Source organism: Sardina pilchardus, chromosome 14 (assembly GCF_963854185.1).
Source record: "Sardina pilchardus chromosome 14, fSarPil1.1, whole genome shotgun sequence".
Taxonomy (NCBI): domain Eukaryota; kingdom Metazoa; phylum Chordata; class Actinopteri; order Clupeiformes; family Clupeidae; genus Sardina; species Sardina pilchardus.
Window position 1 is genome coordinate 13,923,542 of NC_085007.1, and position 21,634 is coordinate 13,945,175.

At 46.0% G+C, this 21,634-nt stretch overlaps 1 protein-coding gene across 2 annotated transcripts in view; it reads left to right on the forward strand.

Moving 5' to 3' along the window:
* abl1 (c-abl oncogene 1, non-receptor tyrosine kinase) overlaps positions 1–21,634 on the forward strand; it is a 43,852-nt gene that overhangs the window by 8,043 nt on the left and 14,175 nt on the right. Inside the window, exons 1-2 of one of the 2 annotated variants that reach the window (XM_062554292.1) lie at positions 12,200–13,052; positions 19,208–19,366. In XM_062554292.1, the coding sequence (XP_062410276.1) occupies positions 12,968–13,052; positions 19,208–19,366 (244 nt within the window). In that variant the 5' untranslated portion in view covers positions 12,200–12,967. Of the gene's footprint in view, positions 1–12,199; positions 13,053–19,207; positions 19,367–21,634 lie in introns of those variants that run through there. The other variant, XM_062554291.1, reaches the window with a different exon arrangement.

Here is a 21,634-nt window from a genome sequence, read left to right on the forward strand (position 1 = left end):
TAAACTGGCGCTGTTCCTTCTCTCTCTCTCTCTCTCTCTCTCTCCCTCTCTCCCTCTTTCTCGCTTTTACTTCTTTCTTTTCTTCTTCATTTCTTTCTCTTTCTTTCCTTCTTTCTCTATCCCTCTGTTTCTTTATTTTATTGCCCTTTCACTCTTCCTCTCTTGCTTGCTCTCTCTATCTATCCGTCTATCTATCTATCTATCTTGACCCTCTCTCTCTCTGTGGACATGTGGTTTTTTTACATAGGGAAAGAGGGAACAACCTGAAGTTTTCATGGCCCTGTTTGGAAGTGGGGCGGCAACTAATTATTATTTTCAGAATTGATTCATTAGTGTCCGTATCAGTGATATTGAGAAAACAAAAATATGCTTATGCCAAAAAGGGCCAAAACAGCTGTGTGGCCACTACAATGTCAATCGTCATGCCCATGTTTGAGTGCACTTAGAAGAGAAACGTTGTTTACTTTTCAGTTCACTTCCCCCATTCTGGGGATCTGCAATGATGATGAGGCTAATCAGAGATGTGTATGTATAAATGTTGTGCACATTCTGTTTGTGGTTTGAGTTTGAGTCTGTATTCCACTGCAGCCTATGCCATCCATCATTTTCCATTTGATGGTTTTAAAAGCCCAAATTCCAGCACTTTGAGTTGTATGAACAACACTTGAAATGTGTTAAAAAATAAAAAGCCTCCAGATTCTGCCTATAATGTTTATAGCTGTGGCTGGAATCCAGACTCTGCCTCTTGATGTGGTACTTTGCGATTCTTTCTCGCCAAAAGATGAGCACATTTGCATGAAGAAGCCTGAGCTATCGGCCTATCTGTTTTCAATTGTGGAAATATGTCTTTTTTGGCTGTGGCAGTTTTTGAAAAAAACATCTGAAAGATTTCAAAGTTTTGGCGTTTCCAGCTTCCGTGATTGATCACAAGAAAAGGCTCACTTTTTGCAAAAGTGAAATGTTCAATGTATTTGGCGTAGTCAGTTGATATTGTTAATAGGCTGGTGTGAGTTTGGTGGTTGATGCATCATGTAAATCCTCATCATCTTTATTGCCAGACTCAAGGCCCATTCTGTAATCACATAGACCAGATATGCCACATTACAAACAACACAAGTAAAGAAAACACTGCCACTTCTTATAAAAGATATGTAAACCAGTGTTTCTACAGGAGGTAACTTGCTTTTCGATGTTTATCCTTTTTATTCTTACAAAGTCTGAAAGGGTTTATTTTTTACTGCTGTTCATCATATTGATGTCAGGCACAACCCCAGAGCTGTCCTCAAATGAAATATGAATACTCTTATGAAAGAACCTTCCCCGAAAGAAAAATCTTTTATTTTTCTAAAGCGTTCTGCCAGCACTTTGCCTCTTTGGCTACCAAATTCCATCAAAAAGTAGACTTGAAGAATCAGCAAGGAAGTGGGCACCACACAAATATCTGTTACAGATCAGTATCTCAGTTTTGCAGGACCATTCAGATAGGATTGAGGAATTCAAGGCCTTCCACTAAGCCCGTAGGAGCAGTGTTGATTGTGCCGTCGGAATTAGGGATGGCGAAAACTACACATTTTCTTGACCGACCACCGAGGCTCATTAGCCGGTTGAAACCGGTTAACCGCTTCGTTTAAAATAAATGATGCTATTTGAAATAACAGCCACGCAATTTCCCAAATCTCATCTCTCTGTCCCCCGCTCATACACACAGCCCCGGCGCCGCCCTTTCACTCACGTCACTTTTTAAAATAGTACAGCGCCAAACATGAGTCCTGCAAACCAAGGAGCTTGAAAGTGGAGGACAAATGGTCCTTTGCTCCGAAAATGGCTTGGGTACAAGGTGATCGCGTTGCAAATAAAGGCGTTTGTCTAGCGTTAGAAGCTCATTTTAAGCTGAAATGGCCGCGGCTCACTTATGAAAATGACAGCTCCGAAGAGACGCAGCTCAGTTTGAGGAAGTGCTAACAATAATAACGAAAGATGATCATTACCTTATCTGTTACCATTGATGACCCTTCCTGAAATGTAGATGTAATGTCTTTCCAAATCTAAGCCCACCTTATGCGGAAAGTTGCCTAGACTGCAACACGATAAAAAACAATGGATAAAACGGCGCACTTCCAGATTGCAAAAGACGCACCGGCCACCGCTGTGACCTCGTGCCAAATGTTTTTATTGGTTTATTACGTAGCCTAGCCTACAAGCAGGCGTTATGAAAAATTGAGTGTGAGGGATAATTTGTTAACTTCACGCAAAAAAATATCTTCTTGGAATGAGATGGCTAGCTGTAGTAGCGTTTAGTCCGCTGTCTTTAGCCTAATTTAAAGATGCCTATTTTTTTTTTTTTTTAACCGACTAGCGACAACTTTGGTCGGCTAACTTGGATACGGTCAACCATCGGTCAAACAGTCACTGGTTAACATCCCTAGTCGGAATTGTTAAGTGTCAGCCACACATGGGTGTAGAGAGGTGAAGTGGTCAGCCAGTCGAGGTTGCACCATGGTGGTCCTCTGTTTTGTTTTGCTTGCATAAGCGTTGGAAGTGGCCTGTTGTGGTTCTGTTTTTAGAGCAGGATGCTCAGTGTGGGTCGCTGTGGAGAGGTGGTGGGCGGGAGGAAGCTGTGGCGAGGGGAGAGGATAGCGGAGGAGTGAGAGGAGGAGGCTTCACCACCGGTGGGTCCGTCCTGCTCCGTCTCGGGCTCTTTCTCTGGCTTTCCCTCCCCATCCTGCTCTTTCTTTTTTGTTCTCTCGCTCCTCTGTCTCTCTCTCCCCCTGTACGTCTCCTCTCTTTGTCTTTCTCTCACTCGCTTTTGCCTTTTTTTCCTTCCTTTCATTCTGTCATCCACTCTCGACTCTCAGACTCTCCACCTTGTTCTCCTTTCATCCCTTCCTCCCTCTCTTCCTCCCTCCCTCTATCTCTCTCTCTCTCTCTCCTCTGTCTCTCTCCCCCTGTACTTCTCCTCTCTTTGTCTTTCTCTCACTCGCTTTTGCCTTTTTTTCCTTCCTTTCATTCTGTCATCCACTCTCGATTCTCAGACTCTCCACCTTGTTCTCCTTTCATCCCTTCCTCCCTCTCTTCCTCCCTCCCTCTATCTCTCTCTCTCTCTCTCTCTCTTCCTCCCTTCCTCCCTCCCTCTCTCTCTCTCTCTCTCTCTCCCCCCCTCCCAGTGTTGGGGCGCTGGAGCCATGTGCTGCAGAGCAGGGTTTCATCATCACAGCCAGCAAGCGTGAGAAGGCCAGCCGGCCCTCTGGAGGGACCCAGAAACAATAGCATTCCACAAGAAAAGTCCCCAGATGATGAATCTCAACTCTGTTTGTGTGTGTTTTCTGTCCCTGTAAAGCGGGTGGTAGCAACCGCTCAACCAGGCACCACTCTTGAAAGCCAAACCCTAGCTCTGTTTGTGTATGTGTGTGTATGTGTGTGTATGTGTGTGTTCCACATTTTAAATCAGACACTTGCTCAGCGAGAGAGAGGAATGCCGTGTCGGGCCTTCTGTGGCACTCGGCTGCTCTCGAAGGTGAAGCCTTCTTCCACAGCTGTGCCCCTACCCCCCAAACCTCCCCTCAAGTTGCGCCATCCTCAACCTGCACCTATGATGGGAATCCCAGGCTCTGATAAAAATTCCGTCTAGTCACAGCTTGTTAATTCTAAGCTCTGACCCTCTGGAATGCTGTGGAAAAAGATTCCAAATTCTGTGTTCTGAAATTATAAGAAACAACACTATTTTTTTTTCTTCTTGTCTATTTCTCTGTATACTTGCTGCTCCCAAGTTGCCTAGACGGAGGTAAACATTTTCTAAACACTTTCAACAGTTTAAAACAAATGAAAAAAATCAAATAAATCTTTAAGAATGTAAAATACAGATGCCTTTTCAGGCAACTAGGATACGTCACAAACTGTCAAAGCTTTAAGTAGGCTAGGTGCTGGGATGGCGCTCTTTGTCTGCTCTTCTATCAAGCCCCTGTGAGTGAGTGGTTAAGACCTCTTTGCTCTTCTAGTGTCTCGGTCTGAATGGTCCAAGTACAGTTAGTGGTTGAAGACGATCCCTGCTGCTTGTGTGTGTGTGTGTGTATGTGTGTGTGTGTGTGTACGTGTGTGTGTGTGTGTGTAGCACTAGGCCTTCTCCGTGCGGCCGGTGCAGGCACCAGTGCTCACCCACTCTTCTGCAGGATGGAGGAGGGCTGAGCTGCTCCGCATCTGGTTTCACTTAGACACAAAGGAAAGGGGGCCGAGAGAGAGAGAGAGCGAGAGGGAGAGAGAGCGAGAGCGAGCAAGCAACAGGCATAGGCTTAGGAAGCCTGAAAGAAAGAGCAATCGAAGAAGTTAGGAACGAGAGAGAGAGAGAGAGTGTATAGACTTTGAAAGCCTGAAAGAAAGATGATTGAAGAAGCTAGGGAAGAGAGAGCAACAGGCATAAACTTAGGAAGTCTGAAAGAAAGAGCAATTGAAGTAAGATACGAGAGAGAGAGAGAAAGAGAGAAAGTGTAAAGACTTTGAACGCCTGATAGAAAGATCATGGAAGAAGTTAGGGAAGAGAGAGCAACAGGCTTTTGAGAGTGTGAAAAGAGGCAAAGGGAAAGAGCAAGCAAGTGAACTCACAAAAGGCAGAGAGAGAAAAACAGTGTAGGAGAGATGGAGAGAAAAAAGGAAGAAAAGAGAGGCTGAGGGAGAGCAAGTCCGAGTTAAGGAGAGAGAAATGCAGAGAGGGAGATGGAGGGAGAGGGAGAAGAGCTGAGGGAAAGAGCATGCAAATGAGAGAATGAGAGAGTGAGGGATAGAGGGAAGAGAGAGAGAGAAAGAGAAGGAGGGAGGGAGGGAGGGATGGGGCTGAGGGAGTAAGGCAGAGAGAGTAAGCAGTTCTCCAGTTTCGCTTGCCTATACCTCCATAGCAACTAAGCAGGTTGTCCTCCGTCAACCTTATCCACACACACACACACACACACACACATTCTCACTATGTGTTCTCATAGTCACCTGTAGGCGATATAGGGCCGCATGAAAACACTGGCTACATGGCAAGCAATCACAAGGCCCAGGAATCACAATGGCGTGGTTTCATGTTCGTAAGATGGAAAAAGTCCCTTTGTTTCTTCGACTATATGTTCAATACATGTGTGATGTTATAAAAATGGTACTTTTTACTCCGTAAATGGTATAAAATAGAAAGTATAAGTGAGAGACCTGAAACATTTTGAGTTTGTTGTTTGTCTGGGATTAAACAGCAGTTTGACAGATAACTGATGGATGACTTCTACGTACTTAGACCTATCTTTTTCATGTTTAAACCCATTCCCCCTCCCCATGTCTCCCAGCATAGTTGCTTTTTCCATCTTCTGTGGAAATCATCCTGGCCAACCAGCTCTGTGACTCAGAAAACACACACACGCACACACACAAAAAGCTGGAATTTTGAGGTGCCTTTTTAACGGCAATTAGCTAATTAGGTGATGAGCCCAAATTATCCTCAGTCGCAGAATAATTATACTCTCTGGCTGTTTACAGCTCAGTAGGACGTGGCCAGAGTTGCTCCATTCACAGTGTGTGTTCCACAATGTTTTCCACATTTTTTTTTTTTTCTTTTGTTGTTTTCTTTTCCATTGAATTGAAGTGAATGAGTGGATGTAGAACTTTGTGTCAGTGACCCTCTTGTTTGTGTGTGAGACTACAGATATACTGTGTTACAGATAGATTGTGTGTGTGCACTGTGCACATGTGTTTGTGTGCGTGTTTTTGTGTGTGTGTGTGTGTGTGTGTGTGTGTGTGTGTGTGTGTGTGTGTGTGTGTGTGTGTGTGTGTGTGTGTGTGTGTTTATGTGCCGGTCGCGTAGGTGTGTACAGCCACGGCCATTGTGATGCCTGTGTATAGACACCAGACTCCAGCTGTAGACTCCTGATAAACACAGGTGTTGCTTCCTGTGAAATTCCCAGGTTCGCTCGAGTTGAATCCCAAGCGATTGTCGGAAAGAGACGGCAAACGCTCAAAATCATATAAATTGGAAAGGAACAACACATTATAACATCATGTTCATTTGACGACGCCAAAATTATGCTTTGTACCATTTACGTTACCGTTTTATCACTATTGTTTCCTGTTTTCTTTAACTTTGGGCTCTCCACTATAGGTAGATGATCAGTTTAACACAGAGACCAATGTCTGCAGAGGGCATTAAAGCATCATGTTTAATAAGCCACCATTTTAAAAGTTTAAAAATTATATCCTTTAATTTCATATTTCATAGTTTCCATATCATTATGACCTGATGCTAAATTATTTATTTATTCAGAATTCAGTGTTTGGCTTCACTGGTGCCGGTCTTTCCACGCCGCCTTGTTAGAAGCTCAGATTGCACCAGACTAACCTCCTCCGTCCATTCCCCACTCACCCCTCTCTCCCCTCCTTCTCCACCATAAACCACCCCCAAGTCAATTTTGTATGACTCTCGGATTAAGTGAACTCTTAACGTCAGCATGCCATGCATTAGTTGTCTCTCCGATAACTGATTTATTACACCCTTTTGACCCCTGGCATAATATCCCTCCTTCCCCCACACACACACACACACACACGCACACACGCCCTAGTCATAAACCTCATAACTTCATGCCCACCTTGCCCCCCCAAACCGGTTTCCAATTATCCCCCACTCCCTCCTCTCCTCCTGTTGCATGCATGCTATGCGGTACCACACAGCAGCAGTGGCGGCGACGACAACGCGGAACTCAAAACCTCGCTCCGTAAGCCCCTCGCCATGCCCACCATCCGTCCCAGGCGCCCAGCCGGCATTCTCCACGGCCGCCTGAGTAAACACTGGCATGTATCTGGGCAGGTTCTCGAGTGTGTGTGTGTGTGTGTGTGTGTGTGTGTGTGTGTGTGTGTGTGTGTGTGTGTGTGTGTGTGTGTGTGTGTGTGTGTGTGTGTGTGTGTGTGTGTGTGTGTGTGTGTGTGTGTGTGTGTGTGTGTGTGTGTGTGTGTGTGTGTGTGTGTGTGTGTGTGTGTGTGTGTGTGTGTGTGTGTGTGTGTGTGTGTGTGTGTGTGTGCGCGCGCGCGCACGCTAGAAGATGATGTGCCGCTCTGCTCTGCTGTTTGGAGCGGTGCCTGTGCTCTGCTGGGCATCTGACATGCCATGGGATGAGAGGAGGCGAGCATGGGGAAGAAGGGTTGGGGTGGAGAGAGTGGGATGAGAGGAGGCGAGCATAGGGAAGAAGGGTTGGGGGTGGAGAGAGTGGGTGTTGCAGAGATGATGCTAAAGGATAAAGGAGAGGTGAGGGGAGGAGGTGACGCTGGGATGTTTCTGAGGGGCCGCTCTGAGCTGTGCCAGTCTCGGCTGGGTTGGGGGTCAGCTGACTGAGCAAGAGGGCAAGAGAAGCCCAATGCCGTCTGGGGGGGGGGGGGGGGGGGGGGGGGGGAATTAGCTACAGCTGGGGTGCGTCTTTTCCCTCCTCTCCTCTCCCCTCTTCTCCTCTTTCTTCTCCTCTCCTCTCCTCCTCTCCGTCTTCCCTCTAATTAAAATTCTCTGGTGGAATTAGGCCAATGCCTTGTGCAGTGCTACCCTGACCAAAATGGGCGGGCTCAGCGCCAGGGCTCTGGCTGGCTGACATTTCTGACATTGTTAGACGGTATCGGGTTTCACTTTTGTCTTTGCGTGATGTGTGTGTTAGTTAGTTTGTGTGCGAGCGTGGGTCTGTCACAAGAGTTTGTCGGTTAACGGCAAGCTTTAGGACAGCACTGTTAAATAGCGCCGGGGCAACGGATTGGTTTTTATTTGCTCCCTTCTTTACGCGGCCGCATAGCAGGCCCAGTATTTCCCCCTTTTGTTTTGACGATCGCTACTCGCTCTGCGGCCACTCAAGGGATACGTTGCCACAGCAGCAAATTCATATAGATTAAGGACGGCCTTTGAAGCTGTTTTCTGTTATGTTTACAATATAGCCTTTGCACATTAAAAGGCCATAAGGCAGACATGTGCACCATTAAAAGGGATTCCGAGTGTCATCATAGACAATGTACAGAAGCCTCCTGAGTCTCTTCCCATTCCACAGCATAATTCACCCTCATAGTTATGAGACTTCACAGGCGATTCTTGCTCTGGTTATACGGGCGGTGAAAGTTCTCTGAACAGGATGTTGCACTCGACAGAAACAATGCATCATGCAGTAAAGTGACTTTGGTGACTCCGTAATGAAAGGCAGAGGAGTTTTGTAGGAGGTAGACTTGGAGTGCAGATGGTGCCATAACCGTAAGGTGTAATTGTGTGTGTGTGTGTGTGTGTTTGCTTTATGAGGCTCTTATTCTAAAATGGAATGGCCTCCTCCTTCCGTAGGTGTTCTTTTCTTCTTGCTGTTCTCCATCCATCTATGCCGTGGGCTTTGGAAAAAGCTGGAAGAAAATGGGGGGAGCGAAGAATAGGGGAGGGATGGGGGGGGGGGGGGGCATTATAAAAAAAAAAAAGCCCAAGACCATACTGTGTACGTCAGCTAACTGTTAACATACTGAGATGGGGGATTATATAAATCGCTATGGAGTGATTCTCCTATGAGCTCATCATTAAACAATCTGCTTCATGTTTCTCCATCTGCAACCTTTTTTTCCCCCCTTCAATTTTTTTCTCCTCTCTCCTTGCCTCTCCTCTCCATTCCTCCCACTGTCTTATTCTCTCTCTCTCTCTCTCTTTCTCTCCCTCTCCCTTCTCTCCTCTTTCTCTCTTTCTCTCTGAAATGTGGAAGAAGCCACACGATCGTGTCTCCTTGATTGGCGGCTGCTGTTGCTCACGGGTTTGCGGTCCAGGCGTCTGTCGTGCACGTAGGCATGCAGTGAGCTCACCAAGGCACTCAGCTGGCCCGCTACGTTGCTAAAGAATCTGACTCATTCCGAGGGGTGCGCAGCAGGCTAAGGAAATGTTATCAGGGGGGCTCCATTTTGTGTGTGTGTGTGTGTCAAAGTGTGAGGGTGTGTGCGTGTGTCAGTGAGTGTGTGTGTTGCGGAGGGTCAAGAACCCTGTTCCTGCCTACGCCTGACGCAATCCAGGACTGGGCGAGGAAAAACATTATCAGCAAGCTCCAGTGTTGGACCTGCACGCCACACATAGAGGGCCATAAAACTCCACAAAAATGCTGTATTCCTCTATGCCTGTGCCTGTCATGCTCCGGTAATGCTAACAAAAACAATGACCACTCACAGGGCCTCCCAGTGTGTATGAGTTCACCCAGGCTCTTGGATACCTTAAAAACTAAAACAGTTTGTGTTCGCTTGCAAACAGTGTTTCAAAAATCACATGCATATGATATGCACAATCAACATGCACAGGTCCATAAGACATTAGATATTTGTGCCCAGTCCTGATGACGGAAATGTACAATGTCCATCCCATGCACCCGAACATTCTGCTGACTTTTCTAGACAACTTTGCCCCTTTGTTGCAAATCTATATATTGAACTGATATAAGTGTATATATTTAATATATATTAGCAAGAATTCGGTTCTGCTCGTGGACTTAGCACAGACAAGACACCTGAGCCCGTGTCCACTAGCGCCATGGCTACAGCATGAAATTGCTGCCCTGTGGTGTGGGCAAGTCTCATGGTCATCCTCCATAAAAAAAGCCCACTGTCTCTCTCATCTGGTAGCTGGAAATTTGAGCGAATGAGTGTGTGTGTGTGTGTGTGTGTGTGTGTGTGTGTGTGTGTGTGTGTGTGTGTGTATGTGTGTGTGTGTGTGTGTGTGCGCGTTAGCCAGCCAGCCATACCGTCAGCCATTGGGAGAGCCAGTCAGCCCGCCAGTCGGCCTGCCTTGCCTGCCTGCCAGGCAGAATGCTTCTAGGCTCCAGAGTGGCCCCGGCTTCCCGCCTGTCTGGAGTCACCAGCTCAAGTGCACTAATATCTGTGATTTCACCCTCGGTGGACGCGACCCAGAAGAACTAATACTTAACGCTGAGCCCTCGCCGCCGTCCTGAAAACCCATTTCTCCCTCAGAAAACGCCGGGTCAACAAGTTTATCAGGCTTGGGGGTTTTTTTAGGCAGCCGGCGGCATCATTTTGGGATGGATTTCTGGAAGTAAACTATTTGGCATGTTGGAACGTCTATTTTAAGCCCTGATAAACGGGAGATGCCCTTGATGGAGTTTGCAAATGTCATACCCTGTATTTTAATGTAATTTAACCATTAGGTGGGCTGAAAAGGCTTGTAAAACTGTTGCAAATGTCATAATGAGTATATTTTTGGTTAGAGATGTCATACAAAATGTAAAATTTCCATTAGTCGACCTACAGCTGTGAGCATAATCAAAGGCTGTTTTCCACAATCACTACCATTTATCCTGAGATACTACCTGGTTGGTTTGAAATGTAGCACAGTTTTTGCCTTATCAGTATATAATCAGTTAAAAAAAGAGAGAGTTGCTTCATGTGTTCTTATTTAACCAGATATGTTTTATTTGGGACTCTTTTGTCTAGTTGAGAACTGGGTTGAGATGTGGTTTGAACTCCCTGGCTCAGAGTTTTCAGTCTCATCTCCATTTTCGTGCAGCTAAGAAAAGCATACAGCAACGGAATGGGAGGATTCTAAATACCTTACATTTTCATGTGTGGCTCTGGAATCTGAACATTAGAATGTCTTGTTGTTTCCATTTTGGAAACTTGGGTGGATTCCATATAGAATACTATAGATAGTTCACAATCGCCACAGGAGTTTTTTTTTACCCCTACATGGTGTAGATTACTCCATTTTCTTGTAGCATTGAGGAAAACATTGTGCTGAAATGTGTGCTCTTTCATCTGCGCTCTATATCCGAGTTCTTTGATTTTGATAAAACATAGTCTTCCTGTTTCTTCAGAGTGTGGACCTACAATCGTTTGCCTCTCTCCTTCTCTTGGTACCCTGCACCTGAAATGGTGTCATCTCAACTCCCAATGCTTTCCCCTCTCTTGCATAGAGAATAAGAATTTTCCAATGTATGGCTCCATTGTTAAATGTGATATTAGTTCAGCAGTACATTAAGAGACTCTTATTGATTTTATTGATTTCTTTTCGCTGCTTAATGCAGTGAGTGGAGAAAAGTCAACAAATGCTATGCTATAAGAATCAGAATCAGCTTTATTGGCCAGGTTTGCATGAACAAACAAGGAATTTGACTCTGGTTAATCTTTGCACTCAAGTACAACACTCAACAATAACATAAAAAAGCAGTAAAAGAAAAAGAATAAGAGAAGTAAGCTGTGTATAAGAATCAGGGAATAGATACAGTTTGTCAAATAAGTCATTACAATGGCTTTACGAAAGAGTGTACTGAGTGGGCCTGTGACCCAGATGGCATCATTTGATTCCTTCCTCCTCTGTGATGATGAACAATGTCAACAATGTCACAAGGGCTAGCGTTAAAGGGAAGCAAAATCTGCTGTGTGTTCTTCTATTTCCTTCCCTTCACTCTCCAAAGTAGAAGACACTGGCAGGAAACTGAAGTTCCCCCCACTCCACATTTTTATTTGCATTGCTCATCTGTGTTGGGTTTCTGCACACGGGATTCATGGTGTGACTGCTGAAACCACAAACCATGTTTAAGTATCAGTCAGGCCAGCCTCAAGGACAGCTGAGGGAATAACTGTCGCAACGGCATCTGAGCTCTGCACTTATTAGCTTTTGACAAATACGCTAAGCCCTCTCTTTCCATCAATGTTTGGCTTTTCTTATTGTAACTATGCAAGCACTGTTAATTAAGGTAGCTGTAGCCTCTGGAAAGGTAAAAGTTGTATAAATTAAACTTTTAAATAAAGGAAGACAGTGTCCATGTACGCATGTATGTGTTTGTTAGAGAGTGTTCTCATCTGGGGACAGTTTGAGCCAAGCAGTGCCGTGCAGTGCACAAAGTTTGTCCTAGTTTTAATGCCCATTTTGTCAAACGTGTAAACATGTCAGATCGAAGCTTAGAGGGGGAGAGAAAGGAGAGGGATGAGGTGGTAGTGGAGGAGGAGGAGGAGGAGGGAGAGAACCGCTGGGCAGAGGGGGGAGGGAGGCAGAGGAGGAGTTGAGGAGAGGAGAGGAGAGGGGGCTGGTGGTTTTTGAGGGGAGGGGCCTCCTTCTCTCGTCTCCCTCTGCTCTCCTCTCCTCTAACTTAGCCTCCTGACTTCTCAACAAACAGAGCGACAAAGACAGAGCCCAGTCTGCGGAATGCTCCTCTGTTCTGTGGCGTATCATTTGGTAAAGCTCGCCTGTGTTTTGATGAGGGGTTCCGTCTGTGTGTCTCCCCCCCCCCTCTCCGTGAAGATGAGGGCTGCTTTTTTTCCCCTTCTGAGCCTCAGTGTGTGTGTGGCTCTGTGAGTGTGTGTGTGTGTGAGTGTGTGGAGAGAGGTGGGAGGATCCAGGCAGCTGATGTCATTCAGTCCAGCGAGCAGCAGTGGCTGAAAGAGCCCCTTTGTTGGCAGAGTGCAGCACGAGCGTGGCCCTGTGCTTCTCCCGCTTACCGACGCCGCCGACGCCGACGGGACAGTACAGGAGACCAGGGCAATGGCACAGCGGGGACGGCCCTCCAGCGCCCGCAACTAACTCCCACATCTGCCAGCCACGCACGGCTTTCAAAAGCGCCGAGAAGCGGCTCTGTTTGGAGCAGCGGTTCTCTTTTTTTTTTTTCCTTTTTGTTCCTCCGTGTCTTTTCTTTTCCCCCCACGTCTTGGGAGAGAAACCAAACTCTTTTACTGGGCTGGGGAAAAAAAATGGAGTGCCTCGGACTGAAAAGTGAGCAGCTAAGTTCGGTTTTTTGAAGCGACCTGTTAAAAGCCGGAGAAAAAAAGGACTCGTCTGGAACTGTCGTGTTAGAAGGACAACAACCTCACTTTTTTAAGCTCACTTTTGTGGGTTTTTCCGGGTTGTTGTCAGTTTGTCTTTAGTCCAAAATTTCGTATTTTTTTCCCTTCTATCAACTTTGGATAAGTAGTGCCAAGGAGGTGGATTTCTTTGAAGAAGGGAAGCGAAATAAGGCAAATGAAAATGTTGGAGATTTGCCTGAAATTGGTGGGGTGTAAATCCAAGAAAGGCCTCTCGTCCGCCTCCAGTTACTACTTTGAAGGTAAGAACTCAGGCGGGACAGTGTAGGAACAGCTGGCTAAAGACTAGTTTGCATGTGTGTGTGTATGTCTATATGTTTGTGTTTGTGTGTGTGTGTGTTTGCGTGTGTGTGTGTATGTGTGTGCTCTAGCACGGTAACCCATGGAAAGAGTATACTACTTTGGGAATGTGAAACATAAGAGTCGCTAGAGATTAAGACGGTTAAGTTCACTATCTCCATAGGTAAAGTAAAAGAAGATGGTGCCGATCCTTTTTTGAGGCCTCAAAAAATCTCTCCGAAAACTCAAGCTCGGAAAAGTGGAGGAGGGGGAGAAAGAGAGAGGGAGAGGGGGAGAGCTTAGGGGAGGGAGATCGAAGCTAGACACACTGGCTCTCCGCGAAAAGAAAGAGAGGAAAAAACGAAGGGAGGAGAGAATACTAGGAAATCTGACTCCTGGCCGTTCGTTCTCTCCCGACTTTTTGTTTTGCCCAAAGCCTTCTCGATGGTCTAGCTATACAAGAACAGCACTTTGCCCTTGTTTTCTGAAGCCCCCACAGATCTGTGATTTTGGCAGATTCATTTTGTGTTTTACATAGTTGAGGGAAGAACAAAAGTTCAAACCAGAGTAGATTACTCTGAGCATGCAATTGGACAATCTAATGTTTTTGTTCTGTAAGTCTTAGAGTGGGGGGGTTGCTACAGTATTTATTGGTTGATCTTTGAGTGTTGAGCAAATTCACTTAACTTACTGGATTCAGAATTCCAGGAATCGAGCTGATAACATTTCAACTGTGTCCTGTCAGTGTAATTGATTTTTGATGCCATTTCATCCCAAAGCTCACCATGTGCTTGGATTGCGCAAGGCACGGACATGACTAAGTGGACTAAATGGCCGTGGAGACTCGCAGGCTGAGGAAAAATTATTTGCTGTCCGAACCTCCTGCCTCCCGAGCAAAGCCTGATTAATGAAGCAATGTCTTAGTGGCCTCAACTATAACATTGACATGCCTCCCAGTACGCAGAGTTTGGATAACCAAGTTTCGACAGGGGCTTTTGGTTAATGGCCCGCGTTCTATTAGATTCCACAGCTCAGAACTAGATCAGCCCCTCATCTCTTTCCGAGTATCAGCTTAAATGTTTGTTACCACGTTCTCATTTCTGGGCCTGAAGACTTGGCCTGCAGTAGTAAAGCATGACGTCTGGAGGTTTTGGGCTGTTTGCGTCTCTGTTTTGGTACATGGGATAAGTGTTGCTGACCCCCCCCCCCCCCCACACACACACACCCCAATTCCCCCCACCCCCACTCCTTCAGTGAGCATAGCTAGATGGAGCCCATATGTGGTCTGGTGGTTATGTGTTGAAGATCTGTTGGCGTGATTAGACTTGCGTCATCCACTGAAGGTACTCGCAGACCAGAGACACAAACCCCAAACAAAGATTTCACCCCCCTTTTTTTCTGGGAAATGGGGTTGGTTTCTTATCAATGCAGTTTATTAGCTTTACCTTATAGGTTAGTTGTAACTTAAATGCTCAAAAGTCTGTTAAAAGAAAGTGTGTGTGCAGTAAGGACATTGATCTGGATTGAACCATGAAGTCAACAGTATTTCTCTCTCTCTCTCTCTCTCTCTCCCTCTCTCTCTGTCCACTCAAGGTTTTGTTTAAAGTTTGTCCATGTGCTGCTTGGCGCTGGAGCAAATGTTTTGGAGGGACGCGAGTTCCTAGCGACTTTGATCACTTTTGGCTCCTTGCCTCCATTTTGCTGGAAGTGTTTCTCCCCCTCCCTGTGTTTCTGGGCTCGAGCCTCTGCTGAGTGCATTTATAGGTTTCTCTGGCTCGCTCCGTCCCCTGCGTTCCTCTGCCACTTGCTCTGTTTTCGCTCAGCGCACCTCTCGGCGCTTCCTTTGCTCCCCTCTCCAACTGCCCCCCCCCCCCCTCTCCCTCCCCCTCCGCCTCCCCAAACTGCCCCAACGGGTGTTCGGTCATGGTGTATGTCTCAGCCTGGTGTCACACCTCACTAACGGCAGAGGTATTTTGAGCCAGGAAAGCAACACCACGTGGTGTGTGCATAGTCCTGCGACTTGCTTGGTGTCAAGACAAACACACAATTTAACAGAGAGGAGAGGGTGGGGGGGGCTTTAGGCCTCATTTTTTGGAACGTTCTTCTCATAGCTTTTTTCCTTCGTGATTTTTTCCCTGTCTTTCTCATGACTACAAAAGGGTTACATTTTCAAAAGATGCCACTCTGTAACCTGTTCTCAAAAGTTTGCATTTCCAACCGCTGATAAAGCAGTTGTCTTGTAAAGTAAATGCCGAAAAAGGAGCAAAACATTTTTTTTGCACAGCAAATTTCATCATTGTCATGTGGATGGCTCGTCTCTCTCTATCATCTTTCTCTGCCTCCTTTCTTTCTCCTGTGTTCTCTCTCCCATCCCCCTCTCCTCTCCAGGAGGGAATTACAGCCAGTTCTTCCGTTTGTTTATCTTTGGTCATCATTGCCGGTTGTCCATGCCAGATGCCCTTATCCAGAGCACATTCTCTTGCACACGGATACTTTTCCCCCGATGTGCGTTGACTTCATTGTAGTCCCCTTTCCTGTCATTCATAAGGGACTACTTTTAAACACCAAGAGGTCACAGCAGCATGTTTCCCTAGAACTGTCATTTCAGGAAGTTGTGGCAATATGTGTTTACTAGTTCACCCACTTATCCAAAACATTCACTGCATGCTGTAAAGCCACCTTTTTTGTGCCGATGGTTTGTTGGGAATTGAAGTTTTTGTCGTTTCCATTGTGGCATTCTCTCAGTCGCTTCCTCTCTACCTTCACTTACTGCTTTTCAGAAAGTGTGTGAAGTCTTCAGATTTCCTTTGCAGATAAGTGACTTGGTGAAATGGGGGAAAAAGCAAAAGAACCGAGGCTGTCAAAAAATATGCTAATACAACGCTATTATGAAACCCTGGCAGCATGCAGTGTTTCACAATCATTATATCTTGCTACAAAAGTACCTCACTTCTTTTGCTTTTTCTTTTAATTGGAGGCCTTTCTGATGAGGACCCTGGACTTTTACAGCAACTTAGACCCTTCTTGACTCCGGGAAAGGCGTTCCCCTTTTCTTCGACTTGGGTTGGTGTTTAGACCCCATCAATGGAGGGGCCCATTAAGCCTGTTGGTAACTCCTCAGTGCTCACGCTTCAGTTCTCCACGGGGTTCTCCCGCAGAGCAGAGCACCAAACAGTTTAGCCTCCCTCTCTCTCTCTCTCTCTCTCCCCCTCTCTCTCTCTCTCTCTCTCTCTCTCTCTCTCTCTCTCTCTCTCTCTCTCTCTCTCTCTCCCTGCCTCTCTTATCAGGGGCTCTTCAGGAATGTTAATTGCGCCCCGCCGGACCCTGGAGTGTTACAGGGCGACTGAAGGGCTTAAAGGCGTCCCTTCATTGGGGCTCGCCTGCGAGTGATGACATCTGACTATCAGTCCCATGACCGGGCGGTTTGGCCCAAGAGGAGTGTGGAGGAGGCCCTGAGGTCCTGTGTTATGAAACAGGAGAGGCCACCTTGGAGACGTGTGAGGCCCGTTTGATCGGTTGGATGACATTGAAATAATTTTGACTGGAGTCACGGGGCTGCCATTTAAATTCCATTTCTATCTCTTTTGTTTTTTTGTTTTTCTATTCTCTTACTTTCTTACTGCAATTTTTGCAAACTTTTGCTCGATTTAAAGTGAAATGAGAATCAACAAACCAAACCCTTTTAAATCGGCATATGAGTTGTTGCATGGTTGTGATGCCTTCACCGCCTCACTGAACTTTAAAACCTCTATGTATGTTACAGCTGGTTTGCCCTCTTCTAAAGTAACCAGAGCAAGTCACCGGCCTATAATTGAAAATAAAGCCTGTGCACTTCAGGAAATGAGAGACCGGCCTAACTGCGCTTAAGAGGAGGGTTACCAACTGCACTGCGCCTTTATTAAAGATCCCCATCTCAGATTATTACCTCCTAATGCCGTCATCAGATCACACAGGGCACCAGGGCCAGGAAAATGCCACGGCTCCGCGTGACATTTTCTGGGAAAAGAGAGCGCCGTGCCATTGAGGACGTTGGGCGATTTTCCGGTTTCGAGAGAGAAACCGGGCGCAAGGCACGCTCAAGGGTTGCTGAAGGTGTATTATAGTCAACTGGCATCACAGTAGTCGGTGACACATTTATAGTCATTGCTGTCGATAATACAGTAAGCTAATACGAATGTAGAGTATTATCACATCCTCTGCTGATGCCATGTGGATTTGCAGTTTCAGATTGACTTTTAGATAAGCGTTGCTTTCAAACGTTAGTCTACTGCGAGCGAGGAGTCGGTCTCAATGTCAACCCAAGAAGAACACCAACCCCAAACCGCAAAAGGAACTCTTCATGGCCGTGTTGCACCTACAGGCGCAGCGAAGGCGCTTCTGTGTTTAATTAGCCTCGGCAACAAGTCGTGTTATGCTCTCATGGAACAAGAATTGTAGCTTGAACAATTCAGCACAATTCCTATCGGTCAGCTGTTGCGTTTTGCATTAAGTCAGATGATAACCGTTAAACCACTTTGAGTGAGCCATAATGATTGGTGAGCAGAGGAAATGACTGATTGTGGGAAAACACGGTACTGTTGCTCATTTCGACACACCCACCTTAGAGTGCCCGGAAGGTGCCATCTGATGCGTCAGAACGTCTTTTTTTGCTCTTCCTCTTGTCCACTGGTACTTTCTGACTAGCACATAATGAAACCGAAGCAAACTTCTACTCGCTAATTGAATTTTCTTAATACTCATTTTTGAAATGGATTGAAAAGTTTGGCTTGGCTGTAGATCTTTTTTTTTTTTTTAGTGAGTGCAAGTTTGTACATCACTGCATGCAATATGATAAGCCAGTGCCAAGTGCAAGTACCAGCATCGCATTTCAACCAAGTTATTCTGCATCCTGTCCCAATCTATGGTGCGTGGTTATGTAAAGCTATTACTCTTTTACAGAAGTGCATTCTGCCTTCAGTCTTTTCCAGTACATCTGTGCAATCAGTGGCATTTGTTTTTAACCGGAGATCATTGAATTTGTGTGAAAGATTCACTCGGGTTTGTCGGGTTTCTGCAGTGGAGTGGAAGGGGGAAAAAAAAAAACACCAGCGCACCACCTGATTGCAGACGTCAGAAAAGGAGGCACAAAAATGTGCCATAATGGAGCACCTGCTCTAGATGAGGTGGAGGGTGGAGGGGCCCATTCTAACACTGCACAAGTGACTTATTCAGTTGCCCGAGAGTCAAAACAACGCAATTAAATGCAACTGTTTTAGGAGTGCCTATTTTAGAAAGTTCTCGCTTAGCAAATTACTTGTAAACTCTTGAGAGAGTTCAGTGTGCTGAAAGCGCCTGCTGTTATGCAAGGCTCGTGTCTTGTTGAGGAAGGGTATGCTTTGTGCTTCTCAAAGTAAAGCATGCAAGGAATGTGGCATGCCCCCCCCACACACACACTCTCCTGCACCCACTTTGACGCAGTTGTGGAGGACCTCTTATCTTGCTGGCCATGCAGGTGTCAAGCCAACTCAACTATTCATATTGAACACTGACTACTGTGCAGACAACCAGCTAGTTCATATAAAGGATATGGTCTCTCCATCACATTGTTCCATATGTTGGTATGGTAACTGTCATTTTGAATAACAAAGGAAATGTTTGAAGTCATTGAAATACAGATTGACAGCAACTGTAGCTCATCTTTTTGTTTGACAGAGCATTGAGGTTGACTTTTTTGCTGGATGAACTAAAGCATTGCCCTGTCATCAGTTGAATGATGGTGTATTAACCCAGTGTTGTTACTTTAAGGGGAATATGTTTGTTCAATCTGTACTCGTGTCCTGTTTTGATCATTCTTTCTTTGATTTCATTCCTATGGATAACATTTTTCAAATGTGAAAAATCGAAAGGAAAAGTCAGTGCTGGAAAACCGGTTAACTGACTGTTTCCAAAACAAGACTACGTGTGGATTTGGCATAGTATGTAATAATACTTGTGTGGCTTAATGTTCATCTGTGTGTTTGGTGATTGGTTGATTGATTTGATGCGCTTTTATGTCCTCTGTGTGTTTGTGTTTGGTTGATTGATATGGCTTTATGTCCTCTGTGTGACTAACGTTTTCTCATGTCCTCCTGTGTTGCAGAACAGAGACCTGACTTTGAGCCCCAGGGTCTGTCGGAAGCAGCTCGCTGGAACTCCAAGGAGAACCTGCTAGCGGGACCCAGCGAAAATGACCCCAACCTGTTTGTGGCACTGTACGACTTTGTAGCAAGTGGGGACAACACTCTTAGCATAACTAAAGGTAAGAAAACACACACACACACACACACATACACACACACACAACCCTTGGTATGTTGCTGGCCTTTAACAACCCAGGGTTTTTCCACTAAAATCACACCAGCCTGCATGAAATCATTAACAGCAGCCAATGCCCCTCAGACAGGAACCAGTGAATCAGTGAGTCAACAAACACATTGTTTGAACCCCTCCCCCTCAGGAGCACCATTTCCACAGTGACCTTTCTGAACACCCTGCTGATGGGCAAGCACGAGTGTGACCCCGCTGCCCGTGTGTGTGTGTGTGTGTGTGTGTGTGTGTGTGTGCGTGTGTGTGTGCGTGGGTGTGTGCGTTTTATCAGTGAGGGTGAACCACTGTTTATCCTCTGCCGTGTCCGGCCTGTCAGGGGACCGATGTGACGTGACTTGCTGGAAACCCACATATTTGCCGTGCTGTGAAGTGCAGTGCTCTCTCACACACACACACCTACTTCCTTTATCTCTATTCGTGCACACTGCACAGATGATTTCTTTCAAATTTTCCATCTGCAGGCTGTTGTTGAAAAAACAATGCAAGCACCTGCACCATGATGGAAGATAGTGAGAGTAAGATGGAGGGAGAGAAAGACAGAGAGAGAGAGAGAGAGAGAGATGAAGGAAATATGAGCTCCAGAATGGGAGAAGAAGGATAGAGTATTAAGGGTAAAGAGAGAAAGGAAAAGTGAGAGGATGGATGGAAAAGAAAGAGAGAGAGAGAGAGAGAGAGAGAGAGAGAGAGAGAGAGAGAGTTGTGTGCTGCAGCTGTGGAGACTCCGTTCATACCCCAGGAGGCCCAGAGACTTAAGAGGCTTTCGCTCTGGGTTTGAGCTTCAGTGGCCATAATGAGAGTGGAAGGGAGTTTTGATCACGGCTGACGTGAGATAAATCATCTCTCGCTCTCTCTTTCTCTCTCTCTATCTCTCCTTCACAGTCACTCTCTCTCTCCCTTTCTCTCTCTCTCTCTCTCTCTCTCTCTCTCTCTCTCTCCCCCTTTCTCTCTCGCTATCTCTGCCTTTCTCTCTCTCGCTATCTCTGTCTTCTCTCTATCGGTTTTGCGAAAGACGAGAACACTCCGCTTTTTCACATCTCTCCTCCCACCCGAAGACGCAATGAATCTCCAAAGGCTCGGACTGACAGATCTGTTGGAGCAGTTCAGTCCCCTACGGCATTCTGGCAGCATGCCCAGTCTGGAGCTGCATTGATCCTCTATAGGAATTAATTACATTTAGTAATTGAATGACTTCAGGCCGGTACTGGAGTGTATTCAATAAAGTGCCATCTTTTGCATTTATTTTGCTTCCAGTGTAAGTGAACTCATTAGAAGAAGGGAGGGTGTAGATATGTTAAAATAGTTATTATCCCTCAGTATTTTTGTAATGTTTCACTGTGATAGACAGGAGGGTGTTGAATGAGTCTGTCTGAAGGACACCCCCCTCCCCCCAAACACCCCTTCATCACCACCACCACCACAACGAATTCTAATGGCTAGCAGACAATGATGTCAACCCCACGAACCCCGTGAGCAATGGAAAAAGTCTGTTGGCTCACTATCTGGGCAAACATTACTCCGCATTCAGAGAATTTCTTTGCGACTAAGTCAAAAGAGTCACCGTTTACCCTGCGCGTGACGTGCTGTGCAGCGGGTAGCCTGCCGTTGTTTATCCTGCCGGTGCTAAGAAACCGGTTCAAGAATAGCACAAGGTGTTTTCTACCCAGAGCGAGTGGTCTTCATTACAGGGTACTGATGAGGCAGGCGGCTTTCCATTACAGCTCATTGTCGGCCAGGTCAGAATAGACGCACGTCCCATTCTATTTTGGATCACCATGATGAGCTAGGAGGTCCCAAGGTGCCATTGGCCATTCACACAAACATCTGGGCCTGTTGCTTTTGTAGTCTTTTAGTCTCAATTTCACCCTCCTGTCATTTGGTGTTGCGCTGTGACTGTGTTCAACAGTTTCAGCTGTCACTCGGTGAGTGTAAGAAATAACTTCCATATCCGTGAAGACGAAGCCAGCTTTAATAATGGGCGAAAAATTGTGACTGCTAACGGTCATAACATCCAGTCCAACATCAGTGTGTAAGACCACATGTGTGTTTGGCAAACACCAACATTGGCTTATTTCCAAGTGTCACAGAGAGCTACTTGCCTCCGATCAGACTGGCCTGTTTCTACATCCTGTAATGAGACAAAAGCAAGCTAAATTCAGAGCAGCCTTCATACCATATTGTGCTGAATGAATTGCCTTCACAA